This window comes from Mastomys coucha, unplaced genomic scaffold (assembly GCF_008632895.1).
Source record: "Mastomys coucha isolate ucsf_1 unplaced genomic scaffold, UCSF_Mcou_1 pScaffold23, whole genome shotgun sequence".
NCBI classification, from domain to species: Eukaryota; Metazoa; Chordata; class Mammalia; order Rodentia; family Muridae; genus Mastomys; species Mastomys coucha.
Genome location: NW_022196906.1, coordinates 107,915,949 through 107,933,730, shown reverse-complemented (window position 1 = coordinate 107,933,730; position 17,782 = coordinate 107,915,949). Strand labels below are relative to the sequence as shown.

Genomic DNA, 17,782 nt, shown 5'->3' with positions numbered 1-17,782 from the left:
GAAATCCACCTGCCTCTGCCTCCCAAGTGCTGGGATTAAAGGCGTGCGCCACCACCGCCCAGCTAGAAATTATGAAGACACGGTAAAACCAACAGAAAGTCATGTCCATGAATAGATAGAGTATATAGAACTGTTCAGAAAATTAAAACCAAAAATCAGTGAACGGCCTTAAAGCAGAGTGGAGGACCCAACAATGGACCTGCCTAGTCTTGGCAAGTGAGCACAGCCTTTAGAGAACAAAGGGGAGATTGGGAGCAGGAACAAGAGATGTGACGGCAGTGTCACAGTTAGAACCAAAACAGGGCTAAAAAGTCCCAAGCTGGTGACGTGTTCCTGGGCAGATACTCATCATCGACCATCTTCCAACCACCAAAGCCAGTTTCCTCACGAGGGTCCTTGGGCAGACACTGGCAGAGGCCTAGACTTCTCACCTCAGAATCCTGCATGTGGAAATCTCCAGGTGGTGCTGGGAGGACATTGATGTGACTCTAAAATGAACCTACTACCACAGAAAGCAAGAGAGTGGGCCCTCAGGGTTACGGTGCTGCTGCTGAGTATGTTAAACGAAATACAAAACACAGGCAACCTGAAAGGATGTGCAAGACAGACACGCACATCCACATTAACGGTATTATTCCACCGAAGTCAAGGGAAGCAACTGAAATGCCTGTCAATAGGCAAAGGCAATATGCTGCATATGCAGAGAATGTTATTGAGACAGAAGGGAATCCTGGCACATGCTTCAACACGGATGAGCTTGAGGACATGATACTAAGTGAAGACAGAGTCATCAGAAGAAAGTAAAGTAAAGCCCAAATTAAAGGACTTACCATGGTAGAGCTCAGTGAAGTGAGAACACAAATACCAGTGCAGGATCATCAATGCTGGCTGCTGCTTTGGAAACAGGCCCCAGGCTAAGCTGCTTGTATCAGCAGCAAACGACTGTCACCAGGTCTCTCTGAGAGGCTGAGTGTCCTGTATCTAAAATGGGGCCCCGGTATTGGGCTTACAGACTGTCTCATTATATACACTTAGATAATGAAGTGCTTGAGGTCCAAACTCTAGAAACAAATTCATCTTACGCCTACTGTGCATCTTTTACAATTGCTACTGTACTGTGTTGACTGTGGCCTGTTCGTATTTATAGTGATAATCAAAATTCTTTAGATTTGGAGAATTTCAAATTTTCACATTATGGTTGCTAAACTTGTAGGAGGCACAACTACATAAATTTGACAACGTAAATGAAATGAACAAATAACGGATTTGATGTAAAATAACCCAAAAGCATCTTAAGAAACCTCACTTAGAATTCCTAAATTACCCCAAATGTCCATGTAGAAACATGTAAAAATGTTATAGAATTTTTGCTAGCAAAGAATGAACAAGGTTCTATACTGACAGTCTCTCTGGGAGGTGTTACATCACCCCAGGATCCCAGGGGTGGAAGGAAAACCCCACGAGCAGGCTTAGTGGAAAGGATGTTTGCTGCCAAGTTTGACAATCCTTGTTTGATTCCTGTGCCTCCAATGGTGGCCTGTCTCCTGCTACACTCTAAGCCTGACATTCTCGTCCCCTAGCCTGGGCCTCAAAGCACATTCTGCCCTTTCTACCCGAACCCCAACACCTCAGACATTAGCTCATGGACTAATTCTGCCTGTCAGTCACTCGCAGGCACTGTTCCCCTTTTCTCTTTACAACTTTTCACAAATGTTTGTGTGCATTTTATGTTTTCACAGTGGGGCAACTGTCCAGTCTAAAGTTATTAAGTAAATTTGGCTGTGTAAACTTACCCTAGTACTTCTGTAACCTTAATTACCACTTCCAAGGGGCTGGTGACCTACGGCTAAGGTCAGGGTCTCAATGCACAGCTACATCCGAGTCAAGGATGTTTGCACTTTCCAGTGTGTGTACTGTGTGTGTTTTACGGTACCTGCATGTGACTGTGGGCGCTCATGGAAGCCAAAGGCATTGGATCCTCCTGTAGCTGGGCTTGTCGGTTGTGAACGGTGTGTGCTTTTAACTGCTGAGCCACCTTTCCAACCCTGTGCATTTTAAACAAGGACAGTAAATCTGGCTTTTCCTACTGACACTTTTACTCAAACTGGGCCATAAAACTGCTCAAGGGAGTCAACTCTGGACTTTTCCCCAAAACACCTTTCCTTGTTTCTGGTTGGAAGGTTAGCTGCCATGATCTGGGGCAGCAAACCAAGGACCTTGCCAGTTTCTCCATTTTGTGCTCTTTGAGAAAACCCCAGACTGTTTCTTAGAATACTGGATGGGGGTGGAGGGATGATTGAAGACCGGCAAGCTGTCAGTCAGATGAGGTGTTTGTAGTCTCCAGCCCTTGCAGCCCTCCATTTATTCATGGTGACACTTCCCGCACTCATCTCCAGCATGTTCTTTCCAGAGGACATACTACAGCACAGCACAGCACAGCGCAGCACAGCACAGCACAGCACAGCACAGCACAGCACAGCACAGCATACACAGCACAGCACACACAGCACAGCACAGCACACACAGCACAGCATACACAGCACAGCACACACAGCACAGCACACACAGCACAGCATACACAGCACACACAGCACAGCACACACAGCACAGCATACACAGCACAGCACAGCATCACAGCACAACACACACAGCACAGCATACACAGCACAGCATACACAGCACAGCACAGCACAGCATCACAGCACAACACACACAGCACAGCACACACAGCACAGCATACACAGCACAGCATACACAGCACAACACACACAGCACAACACACACAGCACAGCACAGCATCACAGCACAACACACACAGCACAGCACACACAGCACAGCACACACAGCACAGCATACACAGCACAGCACACACAGCACAACACACACAGCACAACACACACAGCACAGCACACACAGCACAGCATACACAGCACAACACACACAGCACAGCACACACAGCACAGCATACACAGCACACGGAGCACAGCACACACAGCACAGCAGGCGGTTTCTCTGAGCACTTGAGGAGCCAGCTCCCCCAGCCTTCACTAGCTGGAACTTGGAGGGAGGGTCCTGTTGAAGAATGTGTCTCCTCCTCAGAGCTTGTCCCACTGTGAGCTCATCACAGATGAAGGCATCCTACACCTGAGCAGCAGCACCTGCGGGCACGAGAGACTCCGGGTACTGGAGCTGGACAACTGCCTTCTTGTCACGGACGCCTCGCTGGAGCACCTGGAGAACTGCAGGGGCTTGGAGCGACTGGAGCTGTATGACTGCCAGCAGGTCACCCGTGCAGGCATCAAGCGCATGCGGGTAGGTGTGAATCCCTCCTACGCAACTAGGGGATGGATACCCAGAGATCATCCAGGCTGGTAAGAGGGCTCAGCATGTAATGGTGCTTGCTACCAAGCCTATCTTCCTGAGTTCACAGCCAGCCAAGAATATGGTACAAAGTAGAATAGAATCAATTCAGTGTTGTTTTCTGACTTCCACATACATGCTGTGGCATGCACTTACCCTAGTGCACACTATGTACTAAACCCAACACCCCCTTCTCTAGTCTGGTGTGTTTAAACAAACTGTCTGATTACACAAGTACCACCTTAGGTTTCTCTAGACATGTACTTAGATCATTGCCAGTTGAGAGATGTGTTTCCAGTTGTCTTTAGAAGGTGCTGGATTTGGGGGCAGGGGCTAGAGGGGATGTAACAGGAACAGTTCTAGCTTACAGCATCCTCCTTGCCTAACATTTACGTAATCAACTGTAAATGGACTAGAGGTTTTCAAAGGTTATACAAGAATCTTAATCCCAGGGCAGACGACGCCTTTTCCATTTCCTTCCAGGCTCAGCTTCCTCATGTCAAAGTCCATGCCTACTTTGCTCCAGTTACCCCTCCTCCAGCAGTGGCAGGAAGTGGACATCGACTGTGCAGATGCTGTGTCATACTTTGACAGCAGCTGCTTAGGCCACGGGCCCCATCTTCCAGACTAGACCAGTCTCCTGGCTGTTCCATCATCACCCAATCTCGACTCTCCATGGTGAAAGCGTTACAGGTAAAAGACTTCGGCACAGATTACAGTAACTGGTGATGCTACTCACCTTATATATACATACATACATACACACACACACACACATATATATATATATGTATATATATATATATAAGCAAATCCAGACCTGTGTCAGCCACAGCAAGAGTGGTGTGGTGCAACCTGGAGCCCATTGGAGGTGGGTACCTAGGTATACGAGCCCCACCTGGTTTTGTCAGCATTCTCCATATGCACCTTCAGTATTAGCACAACCTGAGCAGAGCAACAAGAGCCTGCTGGTCTTCTACCTGATCCTTTCGCCAGTGGCCTAATGCAATGCATAGCAATTCCTATTGATCTGCAGGACTTGTCCACTTTGAAGAGTAAATAGCACCTTTATGAACGTGACTGTGCTGCAAATTCAGAATGGCTGGTAGTTTCATATGCAGAAACGTGTGTGTGAAAGGCATGTTAACATACTTCCATAAGACACCAAAGAAACACGCCCTCTAAGCTGGGTGGGGCAGGGTCTTCACCTTTCCATTTGTGTCAACTTGTCATACCCAACTCTAGGGACCAAAACTAACCCCCTTTGCATTGATCCATTAGAAATTATAAGCTCTGCTGTATGCTACAGCATATAGTGCATTTCTGTTAAAGGAAAAAAGCCAATTATGTCCATACTTCTCAAAAAATTTGTGGGAACTTTGAGGAAATCCAGAATTAAGGCCTAAGTTATCTATAATAAGTAAAAATAATGAACAGACACATGTAGAATGGATGTGTTTTTTTTAAAAATTTACTCTGAATTTTTAGAAATCATATCAATTATTTTAAAGCGTGTCAAATGAACAAAGTATTGGCAGCTTTCAGACTTACAAAGCCTCACTGTGCTCACTGGAGTCAGATTAGAGCAGATCCACTTTGCGAACGAAGGCAGGTGCTCCTGTCCCTGGGACTGGAGCAGGATGATGTCTTTTATGGTGCTGCTGCTCTGTGCCACTGAGACTGCCCACCTTCAATTTTAATAATGGTAGCTGCACCTTCCCAGCAACCACGCCCAACCAGAACTACAAACTCGAGCTTTCTCTGCCCCCAGGGACAGCTTCTCAGCTGCATCCTGGGAGGGAAAGCAGAGGCGACACATTCTGGAGACTCCTCAGGCGAATGACTCCTTGTAAGCATTAGCCTACTGGGATATGAAGGGTTCGGCTGCCTCCTGATATGTTGCTGTATGACTATCAGAACAGCTACTTACCTATAGCACTGTGTGTGGAGAGTGGGATGTGACTGATGGAGGAACTGCTGAAGTAAGCACGGCCTATGATTGGTCAAGTGACTCATGAAACCCATTTTTATTAAATACCCGAGACAACTATCTACATTTTTCCTGAGCTAGAATGTGGCTCATTGCAGATGGCGGACTTGATGTTCAGTGACCAGGACCTCAAGCCTAGGAGAGGCTGATCTGTCTGTCTCCTCTAAGCATGCAGCAGGCAAACTTGTCTTGAGTTGTATCACCTTTGTGGAAACTGGGGTGAACGTCTTACACCATGCACACTGACTCCATGTGATCTCAGATGACACTAGTGCAACTTAGATTTGAAATGAGTGACACGTTTACAAAACAGTCAGAAAACATTTATTACACTGAACTGTACATCCTATAACCAAAGTAGCAGAGACTGCTGGTGCCGTAGGTCAGGTACGGTTGCACTCCGTGCTGCTCAGCACAGTCCCAGGTCTGAGGAGCTTGTAAGTACTTTCACCCCAGTTCTAAAACCTGATAAGGAATTCAAAATAGCACACAGCATTAAATGACATTTATTGTTCCATAAATCATGAGATCCAAAAAGGAAAGCTAAATAGACAAGCAAAATTCTAAAACAATTAGGAGATAAATCCACTTCTTTCCCAAGTAAGTGAATGATACAGAAAGCATGTGGTCACACAAAGCAAAGGGAAGGACGGAAGGGGGTGCTCTCTCCTAAAGGGCCTGCAGGCCTACAGCACTGCCAAACCCAAGAGGAAAATATCGAGACAGTTTCTTTTGTGACAAGTAATTAACCCCTAGTATGAATAAAACAAGCTGTTAAAGCCTTTAATCCATTGAAGTAGTCTGTCTTCTGGAAGAGATTTCACTTAAAACTTAATTATTCCTACCCACCTGGACAACAAGGCAGACAAGCGCATTCACAGCCAGCAGCTGAGCAAATGGGCAGAGGTGCTTCATAATTAAAATGGAAAGAAGTTTTTAAAAACTCTATGCCACAGGCCTCACAAGAGGTCTTGAGTGAGGGGAGAGGTGATGGCAGTGTGCGAGCACGCATGACTCACGGGCACATCTGTTATGGACAAAGCAAGAATGATGCAGAGCCCCCACCAATCACCACACTATCCATGATTGTATTGAAACTCAGTACTGGAGGGAGAAAAGGGAAGGTTTATGGTACATTTTAGTGTCTTGTTATGACATCTAGTGTTTCCATGGGTAATTTTGTCTCATTCAAAAAAAAAAATCCCTTTACCATTATAAGAAACCAACAATGATACTGTTTCCCAAATTCCATCACCTAGTTCTGACATCTGGAGAAGGGCTTTAGATGTGTTTAAGAACAGAGCAGGCACAAGACAAGTGAGTGCACATCTGGAGTCCCAGCTACTTGGGAGGCTCAAGTGGGGGGAATGGGGAGATGAGGAAAGGAAACCACATGAGTTTAAAAGGCAAGGAGGTTTCAAAGGTGAAGTCCAGAAATGAAAATGCTGAAACTGGAAGCGAAAGCCAAATGCCCAAGTCTCGGTACCTATTAGGGCTTGCACTGATCTCACAGGGTATGGCTGACAGTGCAGTTTGCTTGTCTTCTCAGCTCTTCTCTGGTCTGGCAGGATCCCCTCTGATGTAACACCTTCAGACACGATCACTTCTGAGAAGGTGCTCAGCCTCTTACCTAATACGGCCGTGTCAGCTCAGCACAGAGCAGCTCCCCCAGAGGCACCCCATCTCCTCCCCAGGTCAGCATAAGGGTCAGGCAACAAAAGCCAAACTGGCACAGAAAGGTAAATGCCCACGGTTGAGTTTTACATTCAATTCAAACCGCATACAGTGTGAAAAGCAGCTGCAGCTGCTTCTGGGGATTCTGTCCACTGCCCTGCCAGGGAAGCAGTACTTGTGCCCACCATGGCTAGAAGCTGGGCTGCATGTCACCTGACATGCTCGCTCTCAGGAGGATGCTGGGGCTGTGGCAGTGACAATGAGGAGACTTGTCTCTCCTACAGCTCATTAGGAAAGTCATCTTGTGTTTTCAATATGAAACATTTCACAGTAAAATCCAATCCCAAGACTTCTTGGATTCAGTCTTCACACACTTTTAAGCATGACTTTATTTGGTACTGAATAGAGTTCAGTCTGTATAAGGTATCACTTCAAAATTATGTGAATACCATCATTATTTTCAGCTGCAAAAAATAAAAAAATAAAAAAGGGGTGTGTGTTAAAACTACTAAGCTTAGAAGAGAAACAGTATTAAAGCTGACAGCACAGTTCTGGCCCCTCTTCCCTCAGACACAGTCCCTGGAACACTGCTCAGGGAGCCCAGTCTTTACCATTTGCCAGCTCTACAGGGCAAGGGCTTAAGAGAGCAGTAGCAGATGCGCTTGTATGCTAGGACAAAATAGGCCAAAGCACTGTGTGGGGGCAGAGCTGAGAAAGCCCTGCAGAAAATGTGCAGGCAGCCTGTAGGTTCTGCTGTAGATAGACGTCTCTTTGCTGGAAAACTGAACCCTCAGAGGCAGATATAGTAAGACCTAATGGCCTCAGAAAGTTGTGAGACTCAGTGAAGGTGTCCACATGGAACACTAAGACTAGAGCACTCACTGGCTTCACAGGACACAAGCTCTGGAGGAAACACGAGCTTGTTTGTTTGTTTTGTTTTGTTTTTAATTTTGCAAAATAAAAGCTATTACATTTTAAAATTCAAGATGTTTCTTCACGGGAGCATTGAACCAATTCACTATTGTCTTACATGTGCAAGTAGCTTGATGGCCAATCAAGTATAAAGCAAATTGTAATTTCAAATCCCTTTGGCCAGCACCTTTCCGGAATCACTGCCATGTGACTCAGGACTGCTTCCTCTTCTGGGGAAGGGTCGGAGCTGAGACTAGTGGCACTGGTCTTAACCCATGTTCTGCCTTTTCCGCTAACCTTGTAGTCTGGAGCTCAAGCCTGACCTAAGCTGGATCTCTTCCCACAACTGCTCCCTAATTAGCTCTGTACAGCCCGCCCAGCTTTTAGTCACACTAACATCTGAAGATGTCTAAATGAGTACCTCAAACCCAAGGCTCCTCAGAACGGTACAATTAGCTGCCTGCTTGACATACCAAGTTGAATTGCCTCTTTGATGCGGCAGCCACCGGCCCTGGCAGTCACAACTACCTCCATCAAATCAGGACCAACTGGGCCCTGTCCACGTCCATACACTCCTTTTGCCCCTGACCCCTATGGACTCCCTGCTCCAGTTTTGCTGTCTTGTCATTTGTGTCCACAGTGAGAGTAGAAGGAAACTTCAATCCCACTGTTCCTTTGCTTAAACCACTTCACTCACTTCCCAACCCATCTGAAGTAAGAGCCGATGACCATCGTCACCTGCCATCACTGTGTGCCAGGGCCTGCCTTGCTCCCTGACCCCACTGTGCTCTGCTTACCCCACCTCACGCTGCATGGCATTCTTCCAGGTGTCACAGATGCCAAGTGCATCCTTCTGCACAGTCCCACTCTGCCCTGGGTTAGTCCTGTGGCCAGCTCTTCCTTTTCCAGACCACCACCTCAGAAAGCTGTCTGTGACAGCTCCACGCTTACCCCATTCCCATAGGCCCCACACTGTCTTATTCCTGCATGACAGCTAATACTGGTCAATTTCTGTGCCTGTGGCCAATTCTGACTTGTCCCCCCACTACAGTGCAATTCCCTGAGCCCTTGTTTCATTCAAGCACGAACAGAGTGCTATCTTGGACAAAATGCTCAGCAAACATTGGGTGAATGGACTCTGGTTTCAGGTCATCTATAAAAACCAACCCTTACTATATTGCTTGCTAATTTCTATTACAAGCACTAAAAATACTGTTCATCCATGTTCCAACCTCTTAAAATTTGCAAAGATATCCTTTTCAAGAATATGCACATACATGAGAGCTTCTAAAAGGGCACAGTGTCCTTCATGATCACAACACACTAAGGCACACACACATGAAAAGTACCTTTTACTGTGGAGAATAAAAAACAAGTCTCATCTTGAAAGTTCTGAACCATCTAGAAGGGTAAAGCAGACGTGTGAGTATAATTAAGATCTACCAGCCAATTGATGCATCCTTCTTACACAGTACCCAATCCTAGTCATTCCTCATGGCAATAAGAGACAGTATGAGACATTCCACCTGTCATTTGTGAGCCACTGAGGAGCATGTTGTGCCAGGTTCTGTGAAGATTATACAGGGTGTTTCCTACTATTATTGCTTGTCAGTGAACATTGCTTGAGCACAGGTGTGTTCTAATAGTAAATGTTTTAAAAATGCTGCTCTTCCAACAATGTGCAAAAGGAGAACCTACCTAATGCCTCACCTCAAAGAAAGGACCAAAGTCTGCCACACACGCACAAACCTTAGAGCTCCAGGAAGTGTCTGAGCTCAAAAAAGCTCAGCCCCCTTTCCCTGTGTTCCTTCTGCTACTAGGATACAATTCTGATCCCACCTGTTTGAAAATGGCTGTATTTAAAGATGACTACTGCAGCATCTCTCACATTCCGACACTTATGAGTGCCCGTGTGGCAGAGGGGACTACTACCTGTCTGACTTACCTGGTCACTAACAAGAATGTGGATACCAGTGGGGCCCTGTCTGTAAACCTGGTTAATTTGGTGGAAAGGAATATTAAACACGGAGGCAAGTTTTCGAGCAACTTCTGAGGCAACCATTTCTTCCAAGTAGATTGCATGATAAACTGAAAATAAGAAAAATAGCACTTTAACAATACCATTTGACGTTTTATACTTGATCTATACAGTCTATCTTTTCAAAGTGCCAAAAAAAAAAAAAAAATACAAATTTAGAAACAGGGGCAAGGTAACATTTCTTTGCCCCCTTTAAATTCTCTACCTACCTATTTGAAGTAGAAGAACACGTTATTTATGCTCATGTATAATAAATACTAACCCTGTATAAAACTACATGACTTTCATTTTTCTATCAGTTTCACATATTGAGGAGTAAAAGAAAAGCACCAGGGATCAGAGTAATCAGGGTAATGGATTGGGGCAAAGGATGAAAAAAATATGTACAAGGGTTACAATGTCCTATTGCAGACACAATGGGAGGAGCAAGCTTTAAAAAAAAAAAAAAACAGTGTGTTTCTAATTGTGCATAAAAAACTCTAAAAGGAGTTTTTTCTAAAATCAGTAATCTTCCAAATGAGGATATAAGACTAAAAATTATCTCTGTCATCTCCAATATACACACAAAATTAAAAGAAATGGAGACAGCACCCTATGAGAAGTAAGAATACAGAAAGTGAGGTTTGCTTCTTCCTTAGGAGGCCCAGCCTTTCAGCAGCCACTGCCTGCCAGCTCTGTTGGAGCCTTGAACAGAGCAGCACCATGAGGCTGTGTGTCAGTGTTGGTCAAACTGACTCAAAGCAGCCATGGGACTCACCAGGGAAGTGAGTAGCTCCAAGCACAGGAACAATACTAATTACACATTTAGAAAAGCTTAGTATTAGAGCTCAAAACTGAAGGCAATGCTAAAGGATCATCGCATCAATGTTTGGGGACACATTCCTGCCCCCTGGTTCTTTTAATAAAGTGGACACAGCTTCTGTATATAGGAGCAGGGCCAAAGCTATTGTTCACAAGCTCTGTAAAAGTTCAGTGCAGGAAAGCCTGTGTTTGATTTGAGGTGTTACTACCTGGTCTTCAGCTCACTAAATCTGAATGGTCAAGGATGAAATCCAAGCCACGAGGCATTTCTCAGAGCTCCACTACTGTCAGGTACCTCTTAGAATGCCATAATATGTTTCCCTGAAGCTGAATGTCACCATCATTCTGCTTCAGAATGTGGAAGAGGGGGGCATTACCACCACCACACAAGTGAGAACCTCGGCACTTTGGAGGATGAAGCAGGAGAATGGCAGCACTGAGGCCAGTTGAGACTACCTAGGAAGACCTGGTCCCAACCTCTCACTCTCCCAAAGTGTTTCTAATCAAAGGAGGGAGGAAAAAGGAGACAAGAGAGGCCAGAGTGCTTCATACTGTCCAACTGAGATAAATCTGCAAGGCAAAGAAGCCCTCCTTGGTCAGAAGATAAACTATACAGCTTGTGCTAATGCGGACCAAAGTCACGCTCCCACCATCCTGCCTGCATGGAACACAATGGCTGCTCACACCAGGCGGGTCTACACTGGGGGAGACTGCTACATGGACTTGTTCATGTATGGAACAGGAATTGTGTGCCCCCCATCCACTATCTAGTTAGTGAAATGGGGGGCGGGGGTACGAAAAAACCAAAACCAAACCAACAACCTCTTTCCCCAGCAGGCTGCCAATGTGGCATTCATCCAGAAAGGCCATAACGTGTCCAAGCTATGCATGTAAGTCCTATAAAGAGATCCACAGCATGCATCGCTGAAGACAAAGAAGGTTCTAGTTCCCTCCTTTCCCAGGACTTGGCCCTACAGCTGCTCCTGTCAGCTTGGCAGTCCTGTGCTCAAGTCAGACAGTCTGAGAAAGGACAGGAAGGAAGTGCCCTCAATACCCACCGCAGGGCGTCCCACCGCCACTTTCACCTCCACTGCCTGCAGCTTGTGGCTGCCCTTGCAGCACAGTGCCGCTCTGCTGCTCCTGGCAGACATAGATGGTTAAGCGGGGCCTAACCGACCTGTAATCAGAAGATGCCATCAATGAGACTGTGAGGGCAAGCTGCCTCAGCACATACAATCAACAACTACAGGAATCTACGGTCTAGTTTTCCTTGTGAGAACTTTACAATATTATTTCATTATGCAAAATAATTTTATAATAAAAATATAAAAACCACACACCTCACACCAACTATCACAGGTCCAGACTCTAAACCATTGAGATGGTCTGTCAGATGCTGGTAAATTTAAGTTTTAAGATTGATTAAGCAATTTGAAATCAGTAAGGCTGGAGTTTATTCAGGTCTCAGCACACAAGTCTAGAGACAGTAATGGCAGCAGTGGGTCTCAAAGCCAGCACAGTCACAGTTCTAGCATTCTAATGGACAGTTACAAGTTCACATTTAATAACTGCTTAACAATAATCATGACCTTGAAAACCATAGATTCTGTAGAGCTCACCTAAATTAGAAGTTTTGTTTTCTTGGCAACAAACCCAGTCGTCTTCAAGAACTCAGTCCTGCCCATGTGCATTGCTACCAGTCTTAGTCTACCTCTGCCCTCATCAGTGCCTGCCCTGAAGGTGCACACAAAACAGTCTTCTCGTGAGCACAGTGCTGCGATGCTCGGTGGCGCACAGGCACACGCCAGCCAACCTAGCGTGCAAACACATTCTGCCCACCAAATCCCCCACGCAGAGAAAAGGCCATTTCCAGCTCACACAAGACAGTCTGTATGTAGTATTTTACCTTGACTTCAGGGAATTATAGAGCCGAATTCCATCGGCCGCACCACAAATCTGAACTAAATCCTCCTTTGTTAGCTTTAATAAGTCGGCACCTGGAAAACAGCAGAGATCCTCAAATAAGCAAGAGAGGGATGGACAGGGCTGCTGTGAAGCAGCAGGCTTCTCCACACGCTTCTGTCCTTCTGCCCAGTCAACGGGTGTCCTGGAGTACACACGCCCACGACTGACACAGGAACACACATCTGTATTTTAGAGAAACAACATGCTGTGGTAACCAGGTGCCAGAAGCTGATAAATCAGCAACCATGGCCAGAAAGCCCGCCTGCTTCCAATACAAGGCTCCTACACTGCTTTTCTTTCCTTGTTGCTGGGCTGTGGATAACCATGTTTCTGACTCCCCCTAAAGCCCTGATGTTGCTTTTCTTCTTTTTAAAAACATATATGGAATGCTGACATCTGGGGAACTTGCCCAAAGTCACCAGTGAGTGAGAAGCAAAGTCGAGAGCGGGTCTCATTACAGCACAGTGTGCAACATCAAGTTAGCCACTGTAAAGTTCCATCGCTACAGCCTGTTCTAATGAGAGCTCAGCAGAAGATCACTCTGTTCCTTAAGATTGCTTCCGTAAGTACTTGGTGTCTAGGATTTGCCTGAAAAGCATCAAAAAGGGCAGTGCGGAGAAGTGGATACAAGACTGAATAAGCACTGGGCAGCAGGGAAGTTGGGGTAGTCAGAGGAAGTCTTTCATGTACTCAATACTTCTATATTCGGAGATGTATACAAAATCTTTTTACTCTTCTAATATTAGTCAAGACCAATACTCCCAGAATTAAGGTATGTCTTCATATAAAAAACATCTACTCCTATATGTAGCAAGATAATGGGGTTGCTTTATTCACTCACTCTCTTATTTGCTTTGTTTCATAGGCTCAAATGAAAGAGCCTGACAGAATCCTAGCTTATAAAGAAATGAAAACCAGAGAAGCCTAATGCCCATGAGACGTGAACCTCTATGGAGTCACTCTTGGAATGAAAGAGCAGAGAAAGAAGTTCTCTGTCTACTAGGGTCACACAGCTCTGAAGCAGCGCTTCCAGTTGTGACATCTGTAATTCATGAAGAGATGTATCCCAGCTGGTGATGGTAAATCCCAGCTCTGACACATGCCTGACCACCTAAGAGATCTCACTGTCTGCTAGTCCCTTAAGTGTTGCGGCTCAGGTGATGTGCCAAAGAGCAGCTCAGCGTGAACCCTCCAAAGGAAGCCCCCAGGATAAGGAAAATGCAGAATGCCAAGCCATGTGATCACTGCGTACAACGAAAAGTCTTACAGCTCCATAGAACATGCAGTAACATGCAAGTCCCAGATATCAAAGGCTGTTCTGTCTGCTCTTCATCCACTTGCTGTGTATAAGGGCTCAGGAAACCCATCTCTCATACTGAATTCTATAATTTCTAGCTTTTCACACATTAAAGACTTTATTTAATCACATGAAAATATGGATCCCAGCGAGTAAATTATTTCTACATGGAATTGTAATTTTAGAGTTCAAGAGCTATATGAGGACTAAGTACCCAGCGTACAAACAATATAATAAATACATTGCTGTTTGTAAAACCAGGCTTTCCTCTGGGCGTGTGCACGGGTATGTCTGCCCTCTTAGACTGTTTCAACGGCTCCCCCATACACAAGCAAAAGGAGTGCTAGCTGGCAAGTCTCTGTGGCCCAGCATTTCTCAGAATGTTTGGTCAGGACTCATTAGCAGAAGTACAAGGACTGCCCCTGCTTCCCACATGCGCTCTCCTGCATGCCCCACTACCTGGGGCGATGCTGCTCAACACCTAAAGCCCCACCAGAACATTCCTTAGTTTTCTGTGCAGAAGAAGAGCAGGCTGCCTATGACACCCATACTTGAGCAAAGCCACACAAATGAGATCATTGCTCTATGTGAAAAGGTTCAAGCCACAGTACACAGGGCAGCCTTATGGGACCTGAGCTCATAAGGCCAGATTCAAAGGGTCACATACTACAGGGCTTCATTTGTTTAACAGTCTCAGAATGACCAATCATAGGCAGGGCAGTTCAATGTGTGTAGCAAAGGGGTGTGTGTGGAGAAGAATGACCTTAGTACGAGGCAGTAAGACAGACAGTGCCTGTGTAGACAGACACCCTACATGTATGGGTGTCTTAACCGCAGTGGTAGATGCACAGAGCTACACTCACTGCACAGTGACAGATCTATACATCCACGGTATCAGTGCTGACTTTTGCTCACAACATTATACTACAGTTTTGTGAGAAACTGAGAGAATGTGTGCTGAATCATCTCCCAACTGCCTTTCCAGTTTATCATTAAGCAATATATTACCCAAGTAAGTTAGCACTGGGGCTAGAGAGATGGCTCACCAGTTAAGAGCACATGCTGCTCTTGCAGAACTAAGGTCAGGCCCCCAGCTCCCGGGTATCTGACACTTCTGGCTTCTGTGGGCACCTACACTCACGTGCATATACCCCGAGACAGGCACACACATAATTTTAAAGTAATAAAGATAAGTAGAATGAAAATACCACAGAGGAGTAAATACTGTCACAATGAGTGGGATTTTCTGGTTTGGAAGAATTTAACAGGGTGTTACAACTGAGGAAAACAGAGACAATATATTTTTTCTTGTCAGTAATAGATTTATCTAAAATTATTTCAAAAGTTTCAAAATTCTTAGTTAACAAAAGCAGGAAAACATAAAAATAAAATATTCTCATGCATGCACACATACATACATACCTGAAAAATTAGAGAACAGTCTTGTGTAGGAAGAGAACCTGTTTTTGAGCAGCCACTGCTGTGTTTCCTGGGTTGTAGCTGAAGGCTGAATTTGCTATTAATTTAAAAAAAAAAAAAAAAAAAAAAAAAAAAAAAAAAAAAAAAAAGAGCATAGATAAAACTATTCAAGCTTTAAAAAAGTCATTGGCATGTCATGAAAAATATTTAAGCAAAACTCAAAAGGCTTTAAAACCTCAAGTCAGAGCACAACTTCTGCTGACTGAGCACCACATAATTTGGTTAGAATCTTTCTATTTGAGGGCTTTAAGGAGACTTACTTCTGCAGATGCTTGTGCAGCTCCATCTCCCTGGTGATTTGGGGATGAAGAATTGCTGCAGAAAGGAAAAGGAGGGAATGGCTTAATTTATTTTTAAGTTAAGAAACTAAAGGCTATCTATTACACAGGCAGTTTGAGATAGGACAACAGTGTAGAAAGAGCTGTGTAAGCTTGCAACAAGAATGCAACACAGTAGGGAGAGTCGGAGGACGGGATGCAGGCACAACACCAGTACCGCCATGTGCGAGGTAAGCACTGGGAAGCGTTCCCTTGAGTCTTTATATGGGTGCCAGGAAAATGGGGACGGTATGCATTCATTTTAGTTAGGAAAATATGTGAAATCATGTAAGAAAAACAGCTAAAAATAACCATAAAACATTCTAAGAAAAATTAGGCATAAGAAACAGTGGTCCTAACTAAATAAGACAAATCTTCCTCATTAGTTAATATATCCCTCCGCCCATGAGTAAAGGAAATGACAAGCACGCCGGTCAAAGGTATAAAGACAACTGCAAATGAATGCACCGAGAAGATGTGCCTCCCACTGCTGAGCAGGGTTCCTTTCTCAGCACTGCTTCCCATGTCCTGAACGTTAAATTATTCTCCATTCACCAGATCTTAAGCCCCTTCCACCAGGAATTTGTCTGGTTTTTATATATCTCAGCAAGTGGGACCATGCTAGAAACACAGTGGGTTCTCAGGAAACATCTACACAACTGAGGCCATCTCTAAGATCACAGCCATTTGCTCACATACCCACAAGAGACTTCTTGCATGTTACACACTGGCTCTCTGGTCCCCCTGGTCCATGAGAATTTTTCTACTTGTAGATACATCCACCATGTGCAAACAGGCTCCTGGCTAGCTTTCCCATCTCCATAGAAGGAAAGTGAAATTTAGTAGTTTTTTTTTCTTACCAGATCCTGTCAACAAAAGACCTACATAGAGAACTTTCCCCTGCCATCTCAAGCTTTCTTAATTTTTCTGTCCCCTAAGAAATGTCCTAAAAGCAGGAATTCCAGCAAGACTTTAGGAGCCAAAGGCTTATAAAGGCCTTGGGCCTATGCAGCTCCCATTCTGAGCTCCCTGAACTCTCATCTATGAAAGCTAGATAACACATTTAAGGAAATCCAGAGGTCCTGATTCGAAAACCACTACAGTCTTTAAAAAAACAAAACAAAACAAAACAAAACAAAACAAAGGTTTTTTCTTTAAATCTTAAATACTCAACTAAAACTATATTTGCTGATTGGGTTAAGAAACAGTACAAAAAAATAACCTGTGTCATGTGTGTAACCCAAAGCCCACTGTGCTTTGTAATCACGTAATCTTAATATATTCATATCAGAACCTCCCATCAACCACTCACCCTGGGGTCCTTAACTGAACTCTGTTAATGCTTTCTTAAATCTCTCAAAGACAGTTCCTTGGCTCAAAAGCTCTTCTTCCCCCTTTGTCAGCTAGGGTCTTGTTATGGCCCCAAGGCTGGCCTCAAACTGGAACGCTTCCTGATTGAGTACCTGAAGAAAATGCTTCTCTGCAGTTACTGTCATTGTCAACGGGTGACACAGACTAGGTACACGGGGCTGTCAGGTGAAGACGCTCTGACCCGAGCATGCCCTATTTACTAGCACCTGACACAGACACACATGCAGGCAGCATGGAGAGGGATGTGAAGGAGCAATGGTCAGGTGCAAGCACGGGGCCACACAAACCAGGTACCTGTCTGGGACACTGCATGTGCTCTGCTGTGAGGAGGTGAAAGTGGGCGCTGGGGAAGGGCTGTTATTCACATAGGCTGTAGGGGTGTCAGGCCATGGAGAACACTAAGGATAGAAACAGAAATGAGTTAACAACATGCCTTTTAAATGTGTGGAAGAAGCACTTTTGTAATCTGGTCTCTAACTGACCCCATACAAAACACAAAACACAAGATGCTCGGTGCCTATCAAATGTCTCAAATTCACCCTGTGCAGCAAAAGGCACTCATTTAGCTTAAAGAGACC

At 44.9% G+C, this 17,782-nt stretch overlaps 2 protein-coding genes and 1 long non-coding RNA gene across 11 annotated transcripts in view; 2 read left to right on the top strand and 1 right to left on the bottom strand.

Moving 5' to 3' along the window:
* Positions 1–4,798, top strand: part of Fbxl2 (F-box and leucine rich repeat protein 2) — a 53,762-nt gene extending 48,964 nt beyond the window's left edge. Inside the window, exons 14-15 of the mRNA XM_031345992.1 lie at positions 3,100–3,312; positions 3,844–4,798. Coding sequence (XP_031201852.1) covers positions 3,100–3,312; positions 3,844–3,951 — 321 coding nt within the window. The 3' untranslated portion in view covers positions 3,952–4,798. The remainder of the gene's footprint in view (positions 1–3,099; positions 3,313–3,843) is intronic.
* Positions 4,799–5,651: 853 nt separating this feature from the next.
* The window catches only part of Ubp1 (upstream binding protein 1), a 45,950-nt gene continuing 33,819 nt past the window's right edge, over positions 5,652–17,782 (bottom strand). For 5 of the 9 annotated variants that reach the window (XR_004111934.1, XR_004111935.1, XR_004111933.1 and 2 more), the window contains 7 exons: positions 17,499–17,602; positions 15,777–15,831; positions 15,460–15,553; positions 12,682–12,772; positions 11,834–11,952; positions 9,286–10,024; positions 5,841–7,488 (listed from right to left, as the gene is read on the bottom strand). Coding sequence is in view for 4 of the 9 variants with exons in the window: in XM_031345988.1 (XP_031201848.1) it covers positions 5,760–5,815; positions 9,286–9,337; positions 9,882–10,024; positions 11,834–11,952; positions 12,682–12,772; positions 15,460–15,553; positions 15,777–15,831; positions 17,499–17,602 (714 nt within the window). In the remaining 5 variants the exon portion in view is untranslated. Of the gene's footprint in view, positions 5,816–5,840; positions 7,489–9,285; positions 10,025–11,833; positions 11,953–11,975; positions 12,510–12,681; positions 12,773–15,459; positions 15,554–15,776; positions 15,832–17,498; positions 17,603–17,782 lie in introns of those variants that run through there. The other 4 variants (XM_031345989.1, XM_031345990.1, XM_031345988.1 and 1 more) reach the window with 3 other exon arrangements.
* Positions 12,381–14,174, top strand: LOC116073841. The gene is made up of 2 exons (XR_004111939.1): positions 12,381–13,302; positions 13,606–14,174. It is a non-coding gene; the product is annotated as an uncharacterized LOC116073841 (long non-coding RNA).